Consider the following 23,071-nt stretch of genomic DNA (forward strand, 5'->3'; position numbering starts at 1 on the left):
AGTAAGTTCCGTGTAGAACAGCCTGAAAGAATGCTCACTTGAGTTTTCAACAAAGTGACAGCTCATCAGGAAGATAAGAAGGGGTGGATGTTGTTTGGCAGTGGGTTCTAACACTGTTTAAGATGCCAGCATCTCATATCAGAGTGCCTGGGGCTAATTCATGCCTTTGATTCCAATTCCAATTCAGCTTCATGCTAATGTGCATCCCAGGAGGTAGCAGATAATGGCTCAAGTACTAGGGCTCCTGCCCTGTGGAGATCTGAATTGAGTTCCTGGATCCTGGCTTCCACATGGTACAGCCCTGGCTGTTGTGGGCATTAGGGGGAGTGACTCAGAGGATGTAAGATCTTCCCTCCTCCCTGCCTCTATCACTCTGTCTTCCAAATAAAAACCAATAAATACACAAGAAGGAGTGAGCAGGTAGACTTAAATTTTTGCTTTTGGAGAAAATTAACACACGTGTGTTCAGTGAGGGAGGACTGGATGAATGTTTTCACACACAAAATGATTCCAGTTTTTAGGGAAAGGCCAACACTTCTTTCCCAAAAGGCATTATCTGCAGTTTTATTGAAAACCTGAAGGTCACACGCGGGGTGTGCTGAAGCAGGAACAAGGACTAGGGAAAGATCACAGAGGTCAGCGCAACTCCCAGTTCCCGACCAGGTAACCTTCAGGAGGGCCTTGCCTGTTAACCACCATCCCAGCTCACACACAGGAAATCTACTGGGAACAAACACACATACTGCAGCCCACCAGTGGAATCTGACAGTCCCCGGGGGTATTTACAGCATGATAATAGAGAAAGCACTGGAGACCTACACAACCCACGTTTGCCCCCGCCTGCCATTCCATGACCTTGAATAATTCATTTCAACTCTTTTGAGCCTCAGTTTCCCCACGTGCAAAACAATCATTTCCCTAACTACCTCATAGGGTTTTTGTGAGATTCAAGTTAGATTCAGTGTGTTAAAGTATTTTACAAAGTAATACAAGGTGGATGAGAATTGTTATCAAGATGACATGGCTTTTGAAGTCCCCTAGGTAGCCAAAACACTGGGAAAATGCATTTGTGTGGTTTTAAATACTGCCTCCCTTGTCCCCTCTTCTTCACTGAACCTGACATACCTTATTTCCCTGTAAGTATCTCCACAGACACAGCCAATCTCTGCACGTTTCACCAGGCGCTTTTTTTTTAAGAAGATTTTTTTTTTAATTTTTTTTATTTGACAGAGTTATAGACAGTGAGAGAGAGACAGAGAAAAAGGTCTTCCTTCCGTTGTTTCACTCCCCAAATGGCTGCTACGGCCGGAGCTACGCCGATCCAAAGCCAGGAGCCAGGTGCTTCTTCCTGGTCTCCTGTGAGGGTGCAGGAGCCCAAACACTTGAGCCATCCTCCACTGCCCTTCTGGGCCACAGCAGAGAACTGGACTGGAAGAGGAGCAACCGGGACTAGAACCTGGCACTCATAGCCGGCGCCGCAGGCAGAGGATTAACCAAGTGAGCCATGGCGCTACCCAACACCAACTATACTTACCACCATCCTGGGTTACTCTGAATTAAGTCCCAGGGAACATACCACTCAGATGAGGAGTCTTCAAAAAGCTCACAGAAAATGTGTATCATGGAAAAACTGTGCATGGACTCCAAAACTTTTTGTTTCAAAATAAACATCATTTAATTCAATTTTCCATGAACTTTTTGAAGTGTCCCTATTTACGTGAATCTCTAAAATGATTCTTCAAAAGCATAACCATAAATGCTATCATAAAACTCAACACACTATTACTTAATACTAAATTCTCCATAAATACCCAATGTCCACATTTCAACAATTTTACTTAAAAAAATTTTGATGAATGTGAGTTACATTCCAAAATTAGATCCCTATTTGCAATTTGTTGATATCCCTGAGTCATTAGTAGCCTGCAGGTTCCAACTTCATCTCCCCACGCCCCATCCCACCCCACAAGAGGTGTTTGCCTTTTGTGTTCTGCAGTTTTTGTTGTTGCTGCTAATGTTCAGTGAATCCGCTGGTCCTCCAGTTTCCAGAGTCTGGATTTGCCGAGTCTAGCCCCACGGTGTTTCTGATATGCTTCTCTGGATTCCTTTGCATTTCCAGTAAATTAGTAAAATCTAATGGCCGTATCAAGATTCATTTTTCCCCAAGACTAAGTCACAAGTAACAAAAAGCATGAACCGGGGCTGGCGCTGTGGCGTAACAGGCTGAGACTCTGCCTGTGGCACTGACATCCCGTACAGGTGCTGGTTCATGAACCGGCTGCTCCTCTTCTTATCTAGCTCTCTGCTATGACCTGGGAAAGCAGGGGAAGATGGCCCAAGTCCTTGGGTCCCTATACCCATACGGGAGACCCAGAAGAAGCTCTTGGCTTCAGATAGGCTCAGCTCCAGCAGTTGCCATTTGGGGAGTGAACCAGAGGATGGAAGTCCTTTCTCTCTATATCTCTGTAGCTTTGCCTCTCAAGTAAAGAAATAAAATCTTAAAAAAAAAAAAAAAAAAAAAGTATGAACTGCCATCAATACAGTTCATAATGGGGCCGGGATTGTGGTGTAGTAAGTAAAGCTGCCACCTGTATGGGCGCTGGTTCATGTCCTAGCTGCTCTACTTCTGATCCAGTTCCCTGCTAATGGCCTTAGAAAAGTAGTGTAAGATGGCCCAAGAGTTTGGGCCCCTACCGCCCATTGGGAGACTTGGATAAAGCTCCTGGCTGCTGGCTTCAGCTTAGCCTAGCCTTGGCATGGTGGCCATCTGGGAAGTGAACCAGAAAAGATGAAGATCTTTTCTCTTTGTCTCTCCCTCTCCTTCTGTAACTCTGACTTTCATATAAACAAATAAATCTTTTATATATATATACATATATAGTTCATGTCTGACTGTGTCTCTCAACTGATTATCACTGATTTCATCCCTGATTCATTAAAGGTTGTAAACAATATTTTAATCATATCTAATTTATTAGATAAGATATACACAATTTTAAAAATATTTTTAAAATTTATTTGAAAGGCAGAGTTACAGAGAGGCAGAGGCTGGTTCAGTCCCCAGATGGCTGCAACAGCCGGAGCTGCGCAGATCCAAAGCCAGGAACCAGGAGCTTCTTCCAGGTCTCCCATGTGGGTGCAGTCCCCCAAGCACTTGGGCCATCTTTCCCTGCTTTCCCAGGCCATAGCAGAGAGCTGGGTTGGAATTGGAGCAGCTAGGAGTTGAACCAGCACCCTTATGGGATTCCCGCACTGATGGTGGTGGCTTTACTGGCTACACAACAGCACCAGCCCCTAGTTAGGATATTTTTATAAAGAGAAACTTCTCCTTTATAAATTGTTTGTTTGGAAGCAAATAGGCTGAATGGAGAAGGAATTCAAATATTTTCTTTTTTCTTGCTTACCTACTTTCAAAATAGCAAGGTAATTTCCTAGCATTTTCAAAGTGTCTAATGTCTGTTTGTTTGTCTTGTTTTGTTCGCCTTTATGGAAGCACATATTTTAATGAGGATTAATTCATAGTGGTTACTAATCATAGTGATACTCAAACTTTCTCTTTAAAAATTTAATTTTTAGCAGCTCATTCACGTTGATTCCTGAGTAATTTTGCTATAACTCCAGTACTCTTTGAGTGTGTCTCAGTTTCTGATATGGCGAGATGTTCTGGGAGACTAGATTTCCTGTTCTATGCCCAGTACCAGTCATTTCTCCCAGGATCCATGTCTCCCTTCAAAGCGAAATATATTTAGAGAGCACAGTCTGGGAACGGGAACTATTGGTTCATCACTCACTGTTTATGATGTTCCAGGGGACACAGCTGGAAATCAAAAATACATTTCAGATGAGTTAATACCTATCCCGTAATACCTATACCCCATTTATCCCATAAGATACAAATGCAGAAAAACAGCAGATGTAGAATTATAGTATTAACACTACTGCCAATAACAAAATTACTGAAAACAGTCTTATATTTTTGCTGCAATTCTTTCTGAATCTAGATTATATACTACCAGGGATGTACAATCAAAGTATTGGCTTACTTAAAAAAATTATTGAGAGAGAGAGAGAGAGAGAGAGAGAGAGAGATTGCTTTCATATTTGCTGGTTCACTCTCCAAATGCCTGTAACAGGCAGGGCTGGGTCAAGCTGAAGTTGGTAGCCAAAAACCTCAATCCAGGTCTCCCATATGAATTAATTGAGTCATCACTGCTGTCTCTTAGGGTCTCCATTATCAGTAGGATAGGTAGCTGAGCCCAGGCACTCCATATGTGATGTGGGTGCCCCAGACAGAATTTTAAGCAGTAGGCAAAATGTTTGCCCTTAACTATTGGGTTTTAAAGTCACTGGAAATCATTGTTCTGTGGTTAGTTATGCCAGCACCCAACTGTATAATTACTTTCACTTTTGATTTTTTACATGTTGTAAAATTTAATGGTAACATGTAATTTTGTAAAATACTTATGTGACTTTAAAGTCAAATCTAGTAAACATGTTGTATTCAGTCTATCACTATAGACTCTACTTACATTCCATCCTTCTTTTCACCTATAGGATAGGTAATTATTTAAAAAAAGTTAAAAAGTCCAGGGGCCATCGCTGTGGTGGTGCGGGTTAAACCCTTGCTTGTGACACTGACTTCCTGTATCACAGCATTGGTCTGAGTTCTAGCTACTCCGCTTCCCATGCAGAATGCAGCAGAAGATGTTCCCATGTGGGAGATATGAATGGAATTCCAGGTTCCTGGCTTTGGTCTGGCCCAGACATGGCTGTTGCAGCCATCTGGGGAGTAAACCAGCATGTAGAAGATCTCTCTCTCTCTCTCTCTCTCTTTCTCTCTCTGTGTCTCCTTCTGTTGCTCTTTCAAATGGATAAATAAATCTTCAAAAACAGAATACAAATATTAATATCTTCTACTAATGCTTTTTCTCAATACACTGCATCTATAATGAAATTTATCTCTTGCTTAGATAAAAGGCAGCCTACCCTACACTCCTTTCTCCACGTTTCTTAATGATATCTCCTGGAAACCACTTGCTAGCAGTACAAACAGACACTTCCCTTTCATGCAACATTCATTCACAATGCATCCTGTGAGTGCATGAGACTCTATTCATAGTCAATCCTCTATTAATGAGCATTTGAGTAGGTTTCAGTGTCTGGCTACTACTTTGTGCACTGTGTTGTGGCCAGTCCTAAGGGTGGGACAACTGAGTTAGACACTGCCACAATCTCTAGGATCTGCACCATTTCCTTGTAGCTTCACAAATGGAGCATGTTGTCAAATTCTGGGTTCTTGTGTTTAATAGGTGTGACAATGTGGTCCATTATAGTTTTGCTTTACGCATTTCTTATTATGAGGTTGACCTTTCATATGGTGAAGGGCCATTTGCATTGCATTTTCTAGGAAGTGTCTGTTCAAATTCCTAGCTTGTTTTTCTGTTACAGTGATTCATAAAGCAGAAGCAGCAGCAGAACCTGGGAAATTTGCTAAAAATGCAAATTCTCAGGCTCCAAATCAAAACTTCTGCATCCGAAATCCTGGGAATGAGGCACACAGGAATCTGGATTTTTACAAGGTCTGGAGCACCAAGGTTTGAGAAATGCGAGTCTAGAGGGTTGATTTGACTTACCATGGGCATGACTAATTATTTGCTAATTAAACCGGAGGTCATCCTGTTAATGCATTGAAATGGAAAGATTCAAATGACACATGACACTCATTCATTCATCAACAAGTAGGTACAAAGTACCTGCTCTGTGTCAGTCATGGCAGCAGGCAATGGGAATGCTCAAAGGGACACTACCCTGAACAGCACACCTTCCCTGAAGGAAGGATGAAACCAGGCATGCCAATTTAAGTCCTACTACCCAAGAGACCCACATGCAAATTCAAACAGCTCTGAGATAGCACTTTACTCCTAAGTGGACCAAAATTTAAGAAAAGAGTAACAGTTATTCCCACTTGGGATATGGGTGGAAACATGAAACATGGAGTGCTTGGAAAAGGAATGTAGGGCTATCTACCAAGACTTCCAACAACTCAGTCCCACTCCTGGGAATCGATCCCATGGAGAGATGTCACCCATTCTAGGCTATTGACTACAGCATTATTTGTCATGGCAGACACCAGGTACAGAGTGAGTACCCATCGGTGGGAGGACAGCTGAATAAATCGTGGTATACCACACCATGAAGACCACTGAAAAGAACGGGCCATTCCCCTGACTTGAAAGCATTTCTGTGGTGTCATTTGAGTAAAGAAAGCAGTATGTAGAAAGAGTACTCCTTGTCAGAAATGTTTCAAACTTCAGATTTCAGAATAGTTGATATAATGAGATATCTTGGGGAAGAGACTGAAGTCTAAACATGAATTTTGTTAACATCTTTGTTTTGACTGTAACTTGTCATATGAGGTCAGGGGTGAAGTTTTCCATTGTGGTTTCATGTTGGTGACACTCAGAAAGTGTCAGATTTTAGCAGGGTGGGCATTTGGCCAAGCAGTTAAGATGTTGGTTAAGATGCCTGAATCCCGTATTAGAGAATGTGGGTTTGAACAGTGGCTCTGGCTTCTGATTTCAGCTTTCTGCCATTACAATCAGCCTGGGAGACATCAGGTGATTGAAGTTGTGTCCCTGCCACCCACATGGGAGATGGATTGGGCTCCTGGCCCCTAGTTTCAGTTTGATCCAGCCAAGGCTGTTACAGGTATTTGGCGGGGGGGGGGGGGGGGGCAAACCAGTGGATGGGAATTCCATCTGTCCACATGCCTCTCTTCCCGCCTCTCAAATTAAACATGAAAATGTTTCAGATTTTGGAACATTTCAGGTTTCAGATTTTTGGATTAGAAATTCTTATAATGCAAATTCATGTTTATAAACCCATAAAACCCACACATGTGTGTACATCTATATGTTGATACATGATTATATTCATAAGAGAAAAATATGCAGGGATAAATAGCAATTCAGTGAGCTGTCTACAGTGGATTTAGGGCTCAACCCCCATTCTACCTTCCTGTTCATGTGCCTTCTATAGTGCAGAAGATGGAAAATGAGGAACAAGACACACAGACACACTGCAGGAGAACAGATGCACTTGTGCGAGGTAAGGGAGGAGGCCTGCCTCAGCAGTGTCTGTGGACAAGCCCTTTTACTCATCGCATCTTTGCCCAGCGGAGTCCAGTCCCTTGCTTCATGAATATGGACATGCAGGACAGGGGGATTCATTTTGCTAGCATGCATCTAGCAGGCACATTGGAGTCCTGTAGTAGCCACCAGTCCTTGGGTCTTGCCCATCTCTGGAGGTGGAGCCCGCAGCCAGCAGGGGGCAGTGGTTCGCCATGGGGGTGCTGGGTCTCCCTCCTGGAGATGCAGCCTACAGCTTCCGGAGCACCCGCTTCTCTGAGCCAAATGCCAATCTGCTTAAAATAGCTTGGCTTTTGCTTTCTGGAATCAAAACTATGTGATTCAAAGGGTTATCAGACCGGGGGAGCAGTGAGAAAGAACTGAGAGAATCTCAACATGAATATATAAGAAGTGCCTTTGAAACAGTGGTGGTACTATTATTAATTATAAATGTCATTTAAAATGCATCTGTAATCTCAACCAAATAACTGATGTGCACAGGACCTTCAAAGGCTTTTTATTAATGCAGAAAGGTACTCCACTATGGAGCTTCTCTGAGGCACAGGGGCTTACCAGCGGCTGTGGCAGGGGATTTTGGTGCGGGCAGTAAGCTCCTTCGGGCTGGCGTCATGTTGGAGGGTGTCGGAGGGGCCGCCCGGCTGGTCCCTTTGGGTGCATCTTTGGCAGGCAGAGCTGCCTTCGGGCCTGGCTGTTCTTCATTAGCAAAGGCTGGACCTGTAGGAGGGAGGCAGACAGGGTGTTAATTGTAACTTCATGAAGAATAGATGGACCCCCTCACCCTGGAGACTTGCCCACCCATCCCAAGGCTGCCATCTGCCTTAGAACTTGAGTTCATTCTTTTTTTAAAAAAAAATGTTATTTATTTACTTTGAATGTCAGAGTTACAGAGAGAGAGGAAGAGACGGAGAGATCTTCCATTTGCTGGTTCAGTCCCCAGATGGCCACAAAGGCCCATGCTGGGCCAGGCTGAAGCCAGGAGCTTCATCCAGGCCTCCCAATTGGGTGGCAGGGGCTTAAACACTTGGGCCATCTTCTGCTACTTTTCCCAGGCCTTTAGCAAGGAGCTGGATCAGAAGTAGAGCAGCTGGGACAGGAACCGGAGCCTATATGGGATGCAGGCATCACAGGTGGCGGCTCTACCTACTACGCTACAATGTCGGTCCCAGAACTTGAGTTCTTAACTTGAGTGGCCTTGAGAAATACTTCTCTCCAACAGGATGGGGAAATGAACTCTCTTTGGTCACAGGATAAATGCCTATCACTCAATTCTCTACATTGAATGGTATGCTACAAAAGCCAGAGAAGCTGCTCATCGCTCAAAGTTTATCCAGGTGCGTGCACACGTGCGCACACACACACAATTCGCTTATGTGTGTGTGTGTAGTTGTGTACTGTTGTGATACCCATTTGCTTGAAAACAAACACAGAGCAGCCCTTTGCTGAAATGTGAGTGACCCGGGAGAAGTGAGCATAAAAATAGAGTTGAAGGTAGACTGGACCCCCCAGAGTGGGGGTCCAACTTCTCAGACACTCAAGTGCCTTCTATAAAATGCTCTAATATTTGCAGAGAGCCTTTGTGAGCCTCCTGTATACTTTAAATCCTCTCTGGACAACTTCTAATACCTAATACAATGTAAATGCTATTTAAACAGTCGGTGCGATGAATTGTTTAAGGAATAATGACTAGGAAAAAACCTGCCCCTATTCAGCAGAGACACAATTTTGAGAGAAATGTTTTCGATCTGAGGTTGGTTGAATATACACAGATGCAGAGCCTGTGGATACAGAGAGAGAACTGTGTGTCTCTGGACCACTGGCCCAGGGAGTTCAGCACTCTCAGAAACTCAGGTCACTTTGCCTCTAGAGTGACAGGTGTGGGAGGAAGGGAGCGGAGTAGCAAGTGGGGAGATAGAGATTCCCCTCCAGGCTTGTGAACACTCCCCAGAGTGAGAGGATCTTGAATTTGAGCCTCACTCATTTCAAAGGCAGAAGGCATCTACTGACGACTGGGGTTTACTTCTCAATACAGAAGTCAGACAATCAAGGGCTCTGACACCCCGGAGAGAGGGCACACTGCAGTGTGTGTTTGCGCCAGGTTTCCATGAGAAAAGCTGGTGTGGCCCAGACTTTTCTTCTCTTCCCCAACCCTTTGTGGGCTGCACATCTGCAGCCTCTTGAAGACAATGACACCGTCATCCACTTCCTGTCAAATGATATTCTCTATCTCTGAGTGCAGCTGTGGGGTCTAATCTATTAATGTGGAGAGCCTGAATCCACCAAAATCATTGCTGGTTTAGAATAAAAGGATCCAGTTGTCAGAACGCGGCCATGTACCCTGCAAAACAAGCAATGGCATTGGGGGAAGTAGAGGCATGGAGTGAAAGATTACATTTTTTTGGTTTCATCATTTAAAACCAATAATCATAACCTTCTACCTAGCTAGGGACTGAGTAAAAACGATAAGATTACTAAAATGGCTCAGTGTTCATAATATCCAGAGATTTTATTCAACCTTTTAGTACGAGACATGGTTGTTTTTTGCCCCTCTAAGACCTGAAAGTCTGAAAATTGATTAGATTTGTGGTGTATGTTGAGGAAGGAAAAAATAACGCTTTATTTCCTAAAACAGAAGCTAAGTCCTGTTGTTCTTTTAGATACTGTGCGAGGTTTTTCCTGCTAGGGCCAAGAGAACACCAGGAACAAGCGCACGGAACTCCCCTGAAGGGACTGGCACTGTTTTCGGGTGTCAGACTGAAAAAGCACGCACGCATTTGATCTGCAGGCAGTCAGGGAAAGTGACACGCGGAGCTTGCCAAACACTGAAGCATCAAGTGGGCTCACCAGTCCAGCGCTAGCAATCAGAGACTCTCTGGAGGTTCCCATGACAACTCCGACGTGGGCAGTGGGGCTCGGCCCCTGGACACGTTTCACGGGAATCACCTAACGTCCAGACTCCTGCTGACACACTGCCAGAACCTCTTCACTGACAAGTGTGGTGGAAGCTGAACCGAGCGCAGAATGTTTCACACAGAGACTTTTGCTTAACCGCTTATTACAATTTCTTAAGAAGAAAAACATTTTGCATCATTTGCGGAGTTCAAACGCCTTTTGATCAAACCCTCTTGTACCCGGCATCACTGTCTTAACAGGGGTTTCATTATTCAGTGAACCTGTTAACGTAGAGGTCGGCTGTTTTCCAGGCTGGGAAATGATTCATGCATTTGAAATACGAGTGTCAGAGTATATTCCCCTCTGTCAGAAGGCTTGAATTACAACAAATAAAACAAAACAGTGACGGAAAACTCTCTTCTTGTCCATTATGACGGGAGACAGTTGCCGATCAACAGTTCTATGCTTTGAAAACCGGCTTAGGTTTAGCCAGTAATTAGAGACACATTATTCAGCAACTGGAAAAGTCCTCTGCACGTGGACATGGCTGTGGAAGTCTTAATATGCTCCGAGCACCTTACAACAATGCTGACCACAGAAAACCAGAAAACCAACTGCTTGATAAGAGAAGGAAAACAACTGGAAATAAACTGCTTGCGTGAGCCAGAACAAAGTGGCAGAGTTGAGAGGGTGGGGAAGTTGTTCACATGGCTAATTCAGTTACTGCATTCCCACCCACCTGGCCTGAAATACCCAGGCAGTTCACCCACCCTTCCACTTGAGTGTGCAGCAAAGAGAAGCCTCAGCAACGGAGTTGACGGGGCACCGACTCCTCTGCCTGCCACCTCTCTCACCTTAGGGTCTTCATGTCTAAGTGGGGACAAGGGCACACACTAATACACGGGAAGTTTTTAACAGTTGATGCAAGAAGGGCAGAAGGCAGAGTAGTGTTGAGTACATTGCACGTGGTACACCTGAGCTGTTAATGTGCATGCTAATTTTAAGTTCACGACCACATGGGAGCTGGAAAGCAATCAAGGAGTAATATCTGTAAGCAAGGAGAAAGGGCAGGATGGGTTAGTCGGATTGAGCCTTCAGGATGGAGGACTAAAAGCAGGAGTGTGATTGTCTATAAAATATCCAATGAGCCTTTCCAGACTTAGACAATGGTGAGAATAACAACACAGTGGATGACCAAGCTTAGGAAGTATAAAATGTCACCCCCTCCATTGCCATGGAAGTGGCGGGGGCACAGGGAAGCTTGCTCCACTTTCAGATATTCCAGACTGCTTTCCTAACTGCTTGTGGAAGTTCACATGAACTACATGTGACAAATGCAGCACTGGCAGACCTTAATTTTCCCAATCAGTTGAATTTGATAGTAGATGATTTTAATTTATAAGTCTCTGAAAACTAGTAGGGTTTAGTTTTTATTCATATACATGTATCTATTCAAGTTTTATTATTCCATAAGATGTCCATTTTTGTATTGAGGGGTTTTGCCTTCGCTCTCTGAATAGTCCTTTATTGGGTATATATTTCAAATTTTTTTTTTTTGACAGGCACATCTTTCTCCCAGTCTCTGGCTTGTCTGTGCCTTTCTGGTAACTTTTTCATTTTTTTTTATTCAAAAGTTTTTATTTCATTGTTATTTTAATTTTTAAAATATTTATTTATTTATTTGAAAGGCTGAGTTACAAAGAGGCAGAGGCAGAGAAAGAGTCTTCCATCTGATGGCTCACTCCCCAAATGGTTGTACTGGCTGGAGCTGGGCTGATTTGAAGCCAGAAGCCAGGAGCTTCCTCTGGGTCTCCCATGTGGGTGCAGGGGCCCAGGGACTTGGGCCATCTTCTACTTCTTTCCCAGGCCATAGCAGAGAGCTGGATCAAAAGTGGAGCAGCCAGGACCAGAACTGGCACCCGCATGGGATGCCGGTACTGCAGATGGTTGCTTTACCCTCTACACCACAGTGTTGGTCCCTATTTTTTGTTTTCCCAATGAAACAAAACTGAAGGAAGAGCAAGCACAGACTTAACTAAAATTAACAAACATACTGAACATCAGTTATATACAAGGCTCTGAGCTTCATAATAGAGACACAAAGAAGGCTGAATATATGATGAAAAATATCAGTCAGAACAAGTTGCTCTAAAGAGGGCCTCACTACTCCCGGGTATTTTGGGGGGAAGTGACACTGGCATTTGGTGGCTGGGGTGTCAGGACCACTGTTGAGAAGACACGCAGAAATCTAAGAGAACGTGGAGAACAGAGGCTGATGAGTGTTAACCGAGGGGTACGAGCCAGGGAGAAACTCAACACTTTCAGGAAATCACACAACACAGAGGGAGTTTCCATAAACTGTTCTTACCTACTGGGCTGGTTTGTGGACAGCTTATTCACCTTAATTCCCCTCCTTAGTCCATGCCAGCAGTGTTCCCCATGTTTGTCAAATTATCATCACCAAAATGAGAAAGTTTCTCCTGCTCATCGCAACTAAAGGATGCAGCCTTTTGCCTCCTACCAGGCAGTGGCTCTCTTTTGTAGCTGTATGAACCAGTGCATCACTAACTTACTGTTTGGGACACATGATCTCCTTCATTAGAGTGTGAGAACTTGGGAGGGATAAATTCTGCTAGATGGCAGAATCCAGCTGGTATAATTAAGTTTATATAACACTAATCTCTACATTTTTGTCTCTAAATCATCTGACCTTTCAACAGCAAATCCTTATTCTTCCTCCACGGACAGCACTTAAAGTTCATCCCTCTCAATGCTTGGACACCCTGAGATCATCAATTGAGTCTAACAAAATTTCAAGGAATTATTCTCCTATCTCACACCAGATTCAAAAGTAATTTACAATACGTGAAAGACTGGGGCAGGCATTCACAGTAGGTAAGCAACTGCTTGGGACAACCACATTCCATGTTGGAGTGCAGATCTGAGTCCCAGCTTTGCCACTTCAATCCATTTTCCTGCTAATACACCTGGGAAGGCAATGGATGATGGCCCAAGTACTTGGCCCCTGCCACCCACCTGAGAGACCTGGGTGGCGTTTCTGGCTCCCGGCATCAGCCTTAGCCAACCTCAACTGTTGTGGGTATTTGGAGAGTGAACCAGCAAGTGGGAGAGTTCTCTTTCTCTTCTTTGTCACTCTGCCTTTCAAATAAATACATAAATAACTTAAAAATATATTAAAGATGTAAATGTAAGAAGCAAAAACAAAACTCTAAAAGAAAACGTAGGTGTAAATCTTAATAATCCTGGATTAGGCAATGGTTTCTTAGATATGACATCCTAAAACACAAACAACAAAAGAAATAATAGATAAATTAGACATCATCAAAACTTTTGTGCTTTAAAGGACACTATTAATAATGTGAAAAAACAACCCATAGAATTGGAGAAGATGCTTTCTAACTGTATACCTGATAAGGGTCTAGTAACCAGAACACACAAAGAACTTTTACAAATTCAAATGTAAAAAGACAAATCAATTGAGAAAAAAAGAGCATATGTTTTGAATAGACATTTCTCCAAAGAACATCTATAAATGGCCAATAAGCACACTAAAAGGTACCGTTAGTCTTAAGGGCAACACAAATTAAAACCACAATGAGATCCTAACTTAAACCAACTAAAACATATAAAAATATAGCCAAAAACAAGTATCTGTGAATTCAAAGCAGCCGGGAACTTAATATGTTACTGTGGGATTATGAAATGTGTAAGTGCCTGGTGAAACAGCCTGGCAGTCCCTCAAGATGTCAAGTGCACAGTTCCCGTTTGATCCAGCAATTCTATCCCAGGTATACACCCAAGAGGGCTGAAAACATATGTCAACACTAAGACATGCACACAAATGTTCAGGAACAGCGTTATTCATGATAGTCAACGTAGAAACAGCCAAAATGTCCATCAACTGATGAATGGGCAAATGAAATATGAAATATCCAGACAAAATATCATTCAGTTGTAAGGAGGAATGAAGCACTGACACAGTCTGTAACATGCATGAAGTCTGAAAACATGCTAAGTGAAAAGAAGCCAGGCTCAAAGGACCACATGCTGTGTGATTCCTTGACTATGAAGTGTGCACAACAGACAAATCCACAGATAAAACGAGGAGCCGCTCAGCAGCTGAGGGGAGTGAGGATGGGACGTGACTGCCGGTGGGAATAGGCTTTCTTTCTGGAGTGGTGAAAATGTTCAGAAACTGGGGGATGGGGAAGGTTCTCAACCTTGTGAATACAGTAGGAAGCACTGAAGCACACTTTGAAAGGGTAAGTTTTATGTACTTGGATTATACCTTTGTAAAAGCCTTCTCATCCATAAGTCCCCTCTCTGGGATTCCCTGGATGGACCAAGATCCCTAAATTGTTACCCGGCTCAGTGTCTGTATCCTGAGAGACTCCTCGTTTCCTTCTCTAATGAACTTATTTATCCTGATTCCCTGACCCACATCCCCGCATTGTAGCTGCAGGGAATCCCAGCCAGTTGGTCCCAGTCTCCTGTTATATACTCTCATATAACACAATGAAGAACAGTGCTCAAACCCACTATCACATCCCATTCATTACAGCAGAATAACCAAGATTGTATGTGAGCAGCTGATATTCAGTTCACCCCTGTACCTCTTCACCCTTCTTATCTACTTCTGCCAAATTAGCTGTGTCTGGGTTTCTCTGGTTCTGTATTAATGTTCTGGTTAGAACACATCCCCTCCCGAATCCAGATGTTGTCAATGGCATGAGATTAAGAGGTGGAACTTTAAGGTGACTGGGCCAGGAGGCATCCTTCTCAGTGAATGGGATGAAAGCCCTTTCAAAAGAGGCACCATGCAGCACTTGGTCACTTGCCCTTCTGCCATCTGCCTTATGGGGACACAGTGTTCCTCCCCCCTGGCCAAGCCTGCCAGCACCTTCATCATGGACTTCCTAGCTTCCAAAGGTGTGAGTAACTCAATTCCTGTTCTTTACAAATTGTCCAGTAGATGGTAATTTGTTATGACAGCACAAAACACACTAGGATAACCACGGAAAGAAAACATGCAAATCCAAGCCAGGACAGCCTATAGTGAGGGAAGAAAAGTCACTGGTAGAATTTTAGGGATTGCGAGGAGGAAGGGCGGGTCTACAGGGTGAGTTATACCCCCTGCACCTTAATGAGTGGGGCCCGCTTAGCCTCCTGGGAAACATAATTCTGACTATGTCCAAAGTCAGGATGAGAATTTAGGGGTTCTGATCCATATTCAATTTTCTTTACTTCATTTATTAGGGATACCAATAACTGAGACTAAATTTGGAAAAAAAAGGAGAAATAATGGCAGTGAGGGACAAGCACTATACAAAGATAAAGGAGGTGTTTATATATTTTAAAATTTTAACTGAAGGGTGTGGGGAGGCTGGGAAGAGGGCACAGGGGCAGAGTAAGGCACTGTCGTCCCCCCAGGCTTCCAGAGATGAAATGATGTGAAGACTGGAATTTGCTTCAAAGTAACCTGGAAGGTGGCAGTCAATCATTTTGACAAGTCTCCTAAAAGAACAGCTAGCAGGAGCTGAAATCTTTTCCACTAGGTCTTGTGGCAAAGGCAAAGATCTCTTCAGGAGCTCCACACAATATACCATGCTCACTAATGCCCTCTGAACAGCCTTCCAGGACCTCTTTCTTGCATAAAGATAATGCCTCATTTTCTTGGAGATCCTTGGAAGAAGAACTGGATGATTCCTTGCTGGAGCTATCTGATGGGGAAGAAGATGATGGCCATTTCAGCTACACAGAGGATGAGATCCAGGAGATTTTCAAAGATGATGACCCATCAAGTGCATGTGGATGAGGGCTGCATAAAGATGATGGTGGACATGTTGAGAATGGAGGGAAAGAGAGTCAAATTCTACCTGATACTCTATGAGAGAAAAATTCAAATTCATTGTGCAGCTTGGGACCGGTAACTGAGTCTTTAAACTATCCCAACTAAGTATATCAGTTGGTTATGGACCAACTCTTACTAAACTTTTTTGTTTTAAAAGATGTATTTATTTATTTGAAAGGCAGAGTTAAAGAGAGGTAGAGGCAGGGAGAAAGAGGTCTTCCATCCACTATTCCACTCCCCAGATGTCTGCAACAGCCGGAGCTGCACCGATCTGAAGCCAGGATCCAGGAGCTTCTTCCCGGGTCTCCCATGTGGGTTCAGGAGCCCAAGCATTTGGGTCATCTTCTACTGCTTTCCCAGGCCATAGCAGAGAGCTGGATCGGAAGTGGAGCTTGGGATTTGAACCAGCGTTAATATGTGGTGTCAGCGCTGCAGGTAATGGTTTAGCCACTATGCCATAGTGCCAGCCCTAACTCTTAATACACTTTTTTTTTTTTTAATTTATTTATTTATTTTTTTTGACAGGCAGAGTGGATAGCGAGAGAGAGAGAGAGACAGAGAGAAAGATCTTCCTTTTGCCGTTGGTTCACCCTCCAATGGCCGCCGCGGCCGGCGCGCTGCGGCCGGCGCACCGCGCTGATCCGATGGCAGGAGCCAGGAGCCAGGTGCTTTTCCTGGTCTCCCCATGGGGTGCAGGGCCCAAGCACCTGGGCCATCCTCCACTGCACTCCCTGGCCACAGCAGAGGGCTGGCCTGGAAGAGGGGCAACCGGGACAGAATCCGGCGCCCCGACCGGGACTAGAACCCGGTGTGCCGGCGCCGCTAGGCGGAGGATTAGCCTAGTGAGCCGCGGCGCCGGCCTTAATACACTTTTAAACAGATGTTTTGCACTAGAAAACAATGTCATAAAAGTAACTATTGTTGCACCATTTAATCCAACAGCTTTGTGATGCTGTGTGTGATAAGAAAAAGGTTAATTCATTCAAAGATATTGAAAAGCCCTCCTCCACGGAAGAAGAGGTGAGAGATGGTCTCACCCCAAATGAGGGCAAAGCTTGTCCTGAATCTGAATGGATCAGTCCCAACAATTCTGCCTGGGAATGGCCTCTGCTCTCTTCAAAGAGTAACATTCAACCAGCTGTCTCTGGTAAAAATCTGCCTGATTGTAAGAAATCCACATCTGGCCGGCGCCATGGCTCACTAGGCTAATCCTCTGCCTTGCAGCTCTGGCACACTGGGTTCTAGTCCCGGTCGGGGCGCCGGATTCTGTCCCGGTTGCCCCTCTTTCAGGCCAGCTCTCTGCTGTGGCCAGGGAGTGCAGTGGAGATGGCCCAAGTGCTTGGGCCCTGCACCCCATGGGAGACCAGGATAAGTACCTGGCTCCTGCCATTGGATCAGCATGGTGCGCCGGCCGCAGTGCGCTGGCCGCGGCGGCCATTGGAGGGTGAACCAACTGTAAAAGGAAGACCTTTCTCTCTGTCTCTCTCTCTCTCTCTCACTCTCACTGTCCACTCTGCCTGTCCAAAAAAAAAAAAAAGAAAGAAAAAGAAAAAAAAAAAGAAACCCACATTTGTGTTCCCTCAGATCTCAGAGCACCCAGAGACTCCTAACACGGAGTCATCCTGGAGAAACAGTGGATCACATAAATCAAGTCGTGAAATGAAGTTTTCAGTTGTTTCCAATTCACCAAACAAATATGCTTTTGACAAGAATTCTGGGAAGATGAAAATCCATGAGAAAAGACTAGGCAAAGTCATTCCTGTTCTACAAACCAATACTAAGACTAATGCTTCGACATTTTCACAATCAGATCTAGAACAACAGAAGCAAATTGATCTCAGGAGGGCCGTTGCTCATATACAATATCCAGTGGAATCCAACCAAGGGGCCTTGGGAGAGCTACACGCCTTGATGAAACAAGTTCATCATAGGGAGAACCCAAAATGACAGCATCCTTCAGCTCTCAGCATGCAAAACTACACCCCACTCCAACAGAATCCCCCACAAAGACACAGTCTGACTCAGTGGGTTGACTCGAAAAGTGAAGCTACCATCAGTTCCAGCATCTCCCAGACTTCTTGCACAGTCCACTTGTCACAGCCCATCAACAGGGAAGGTCTCTAGCCAGGGCCCCGTCCAGAGGAGCATTCATTTGCTTCTGCTGTTCTGTGCTTTGCAGATTTTGAATTTTATTTTTCACAAGATTTTCATTCAAAGAACTTGTCACCTTTTGGAAATGCCTACTGCTGACTTGAATTTTTTTTTTTTTGGTATGAGATTTTTCCTAATTTTGTGTTTCTATCTGTGTATGCTTAAGCAGTGTTAAGTTGATCTCTTTTATTTTTATTTATTAAGTTGAAAGTGGCTGCCTCCTGAAAGCCAGTTTTAAGCCAAAATACCCAGGCTCAAACAAACAGAAGTGACACCTCCTTCTAGTGCCAAAAGAAGTTAACCTTTAACCTACTGTAAGGAACGGCTTCTTCTTAGGCTGGGAGCCACTGTTGAGTATTGCTTATGACTCATAGATGGTTATAGCATTTTTAACAACCAACCCCTGTTATTTTTTGCTTGAAGTTCTGAATATTTGTCAGTATTTTAAAGCTGGCAATCCAGGGCATTTGAAGCAGAAGAAATTTTTGTTGAAAGGATGAATTAAAGTGCAAACCCTCTCCTTTCTGTACCTAATGGCTGCCTTTATTATTATTTGGCTTTTTTCACTGTTAAACTTTGCACAATAGTGTTTACACATTTCATTCGTCCTGGCTCTGCCAGAAGACAGCTGACTAACCTCTGCTGAACACCTTGTGACGGTCTCCCCACCCTTCTAGAACCTTCCTTTTCTTGACCCCCAGTGACCACTCTGCTTCCCAGGGTTCTACCATCAATATCTCCGTGTTCTGTGTTAGACATGGCTCCCTGCTCTCTCTGTGAAAGAGCTGCCCACCCAGAGTCCTGGCTGTGTGACAGGCCCATGCCACTGAGTTATCAGCTGCTATTCAGTTCCATCTGCTGAACCCCAGCTGTATGTCGGAGTTGATGCATGAAGTAAGAGGTGTGAATGTTGGCCAGGGAGCCACCATCCCCTGGGAGAGTCCTTGGAGAGGTCCCCTTGGTTGCCATCATCAGTTAACAAGAGGTGCCTTCCGGACGTTAGCGTCGTCCCACCTATCGGGCCCCTGACACATGGTTTCACAGAACTGCTCAAGTGGCTCTAATCTAATTGTGGTTAAGCCTTTGTACTGAAGCATTACTTGATCCCTGTCCCAACCAAAGTTGACAGACTTTGTGTATCTGTCTTCAGGGCTATCTTAGGAGTGTGCTATTGTCTCTTTACAAACTGGTCTGGATGTCATTGTAGAAGGCTTTGCAGTCTGGTGTTCATGCTGCTATTGTTCACTGCCTGTAAAAGTTGTTGATGGTTTCTGGAGTTTCTGTCTAGTTCTGCTGATTCATCAGCCCTGTCTTTGTATGTGAATAACCCACCTTAAACACCCTACCCTATTTTAGAAACTGACTTTGGAAAAGCTTGATCATTCGAGTTACCTATGAATTTGGATAGATGTCCCTAAATGTCTACTGTTTCTATCCACTCTCTTTTCCTTGGCTACTTGGTTCAGATTCTGGGGCCAAAACGGAAAGGCAAAGTTCTACTCAATGGTGACAGTCACAGCCTGTTAGTTCAGCTGACATTGTGAGCCTTTCCTTTGGTGGTCACTTCCCCAGGCTTCTCTAAATTATTCTGATGGAGTGAGAGCTGCCAAACACCCCACCTTTGGAATCACAGCAATTACAATTAAGTGTAGCTGGAGTAGCTAGCACTGCAGCTCTCAGGTTCTCCATAGAAGACCCAAGGAATGCAAAGGGACAGTATTCTGCTCATGGAAAAATCTAGGCCTTGTATTCCTGCCCTCTGGGACAGAGTTTAAGTCTGAATGTGTAACAGGATCATTGCCTTTGCCACATCAAGTGAGTGGCAGGTTAACTAGAAAATGTGACAACTGCAATTCTTCTTAGCTCAGATAATTCTGTCTTTCCAAAGCTTTCACATCTTAATTAAATCCACTGGGCTGGGGGTTGAGGAGGGATAGGGAGAGAGCTGTTCTCAAGTGGCTAACACGCCATTCTTTCAGAAGAAAAGAAACCAAAGAAAACTCGGCCCCTGGCATGTTTGCCTTAAAAATGGTAGTGGATGGATTCTGGAGTTCTACTCTCTTCACAGCCATGTATCTCATATGTGTTGTTGGCCTCTCAGTCTAGTATTTCAGGTAGAATTCTTGCTGTATTTTTACATTTGAGTGGGGTTCTGCCTCCCTAGCTTTGCTCATCCATGGTGTTCTCACCACGAAGGTCTTGACAAAGCAGAGTACAAATGTGCTGTTTAGCTGATTCGTAGTAAGGAGCCCAAAATAACCTGTGTTGCCGATGGAGTGCAGGTCCTCATGTACTTGCATTGTTGGCAGGATCAGTTGTGAAACTGAAGTTTGGTACCTCCTCTTCATACGTTTTTCCCTTGTAGTAGTTATGTTTCGTGTCAATAAAACGAAATAAAAGCTCTTGTCAGTGTTGTAAAAAATTTATTTGAGAGAAAGGGAAGATGGCATGGAGGGAGAGAGAGACAGAGAGAGGAAGGGAGAGAGAAATAGAGGGAGAGATGGAGAGAAAGAGAGACGGAGAGAAAGATCTTTTCCATTGTGGGTCCACTCCTCATATGCCCACAACAGGCAGGGCCCAAAGCCATCTGAGTCTCTCACACGTGTGGCAGTGACACAAGTACTCGAGCCAACATCTGCTGCCTCCCAGGTTGTATGTCAGCAGGAACCCGAATTGGAAGCAGAGCTGAGACTTGAACCTATGCACTCTGACAGGGGATATGGCCATCCCAAGTGACATCTTACTACTGTGCCAAATGCCTGTAAAATGAGGTTTTTAAAAGACAGGAAGTCTGCAGAAATAAAACAAAATAGCCTTAATGATATGATGACATTATAGCTAAACTCTAGGAAACATGTTGCATGGATTTTGAAGACTTATCCATATTATAATGATTAAACTACTCTCTTCACTGAATTTTTTTAAACAATCCCAGGCAATCAAGTTGTATAATGTTCTGGTTGCGTGATTACCTAATTGATGAATATTTCATTGATTTCACAGCATTTATCACTTGGTGACAAAATTTAGTTTAATTATTCAAGTATCAACGGAATGTTTTATTTCCTAACGTCTGCATATTTTAACCCAGGTGTCTATTTTCTTTCTCACCCTAAAGAGCTAAAATAATGCTGCTATCTTGCCATTTTCACAAAATCATTTCTTTTTCAAAATGAAATATTTGTCTAAGGAAAGCTGACATTCCAGAGGGCACAGACACAAAAAGTCTCAAATTCGGTATCTCTTAGAAAGCGGAACAGTTAAGGCTGAGTTAAGGCTTCAAAAGATGGCTTAAGCAGAAGAAAGTCTCACAGCAGGCTTTGGTGCTTGGCTAAGCCCTTACATGACCCACTGAAAGGCGGCTCCGTGGCCACTGGCCTCTCAGACACTGTGCTAAGCCTCAGCAACAAGGGGAAGAGGGCCTCTAATCCCAAGAAATTCACTTTAATGTGAATGCATCGATTTGCAGAAGTTCAGCAAAGACACAGTGGCATTCGGCCAGTGCTGGCTGATGCCGATCATGTGGGTGATAACTGATAGCACATGAACCCTGGGAGGGACAAGAGAGAAACACAAACTGCAATGGCCAGGCAGAAAATGAGGTGCTAGGTAGGTGCCGCGGCTCAATAGGCTAATCCTCCGCCTGCAGCTCCGGCACACCGGGTTCTAGTCCCGGTTGGGGTGCCGGATTCTGTCCCGGTTGCCCCTCTTCCAGGCCAGCTCTCTGCTGTGGCCAGGGAGGGCAGTGGAGGATGGCCCAGGTGCTTGGGCCCTGCACCCGTGTGGGAGACCAGGAGAAGCACCTGGCTCCTGCCATTGGATCAGCATGGTGCGCCGACCGCGGCGGCCATTGGAGGGTGAACCAACGGTAAAGGAAGACCTTTCTCTATGTCTCTCTCTCTCACTGTCCACTCTGCCTGTTAAAAAAATAAAAAAATAAAAAAAAGTAAAAAAAAAGAAAATGAGGTGCCAATGAAGAACAGGGAGAGGTCAAGCCAGAGGCACCCAGGAAGCTATTATCAGAGACATTCGAGAGCTTTTGACAGGAAGAATTCAGCTTTGTAAAGATTGGGGGGAAAACTGCTATGTAGAAGGGAAAGTAGTGAGGAAAGGCCAGAAGTAGGGAAGTCTGGTTCGGCCAAAGTGTAAGTCAGGAGAATTAATGCAAAACTCAGAAGGAGAGACTGAGTGAGCAATGGTAGGAGGCCCCAAGTGACACGCTACAGAAGCTGTGTTTCCTTTGCTCAGCACTGGGAAGCCTCCAACGGTTTTGAACAGATCAGGAAATCGTGCTGAAGCAATGAGACTTGGCGAGACACAGGGACGGCAGTGACCCTCTTGGCTGCCCAGTTCATGTGATGTCTCACTCGAACTCTCCGCTCATTCACCTTCACTAAGCAGGTGTTGGGGCTGGCGTGGTGGCACAGCCTGTGAAGGCACTACCTGTCCACACTGCAGTGCTGGTTCGAGTCCTGGCTGCTCCATTTCCCAGCCAGCTCCTTGCTAATGCACCTGGGAAAGCAGTGGAAGATGGCCCAGTGCTTCAGCCCCAATCACCCTGTGGAAGATCCAGAGTTCTTGGCTCCTGGCTTTATGGCCAGCCCCAGCTACTGTGGCCATTTGGGGAGTGAACCTCTCTCCGTGTAATTCTCTCTGCTTTTCAAATAAATAAAAAAATGTGGGAGAGAGAGAGAGAGAGAGCTGTTGCAGGGGAGAAAGTAAAAGGCCTTAATAAGTAGACATGGCCAATGAATAATGTCACATGAGGCTAGGTTGAGAGATGTGGAAGCAAAGACATTTCAAAAATTCAAATTTAAGTCCTGTTTCTTACAAAAAAGATACTAAGAGTAGAGTCATTTTTTTTTTCATGTAAGATTTAAAAAATCTTTGTCTGGGTCAAGCCCAAGCCAAGAGCCAGGAACTTCATCAGGGTCTCCCAAGCACTTGCACTTGGTCCATCTTCCACTGCTTTCCCAGGCGCATTGGCAGGGAGCTGGACCAGAAGTGGAAA

The 23,071-nt window shown here is 44.4% G+C and overlaps 1 protein-coding gene and 1 pseudogene across 8 annotated transcripts in view; one reads left to right on the forward strand and one right to left on the reverse strand.

Annotated features, from left to right (window-relative positions):
* Positions 1-23,071, reverse strand: part of MTUS2 (microtubule associated scaffold protein 2) — a 663,520-nt gene that overhangs the window by 201,906 nt on the left and 438,543 nt on the right. For all 8 annotated transcript variants that reach the window (XR_016213358.1, XM_089304269.1, XM_051834132.3 and 5 more), the window contains one exon: positions 7,701-7,862. Coding sequence is in view for 7 of the 8 variants with exons in the window: in XM_089304269.1 (XP_089160395.1) it covers positions 7,701-7,862 (162 nt within the window). In the remaining variant the exon portion in view is untranslated. The remainder of the gene's footprint in view (positions 1-7,700; positions 7,863-23,071) is intronic.
* Positions 15,664-18,095, forward strand: LOC108178980 (S100P-binding protein pseudogene; annotated as a pseudogene).

The sequence above is a fragment of the Oryctolagus cuniculus genome, chromosome 9, assembly GCF_051225735.1.
Source record: "Oryctolagus cuniculus isolate XC-2025 breed Fujian yellow rabbit chromosome 9, ASM5122573v1, whole genome shotgun sequence".
NCBI lineage: Eukaryota > Metazoa > Chordata > Mammalia > Lagomorpha > Leporidae > Oryctolagus > Oryctolagus cuniculus.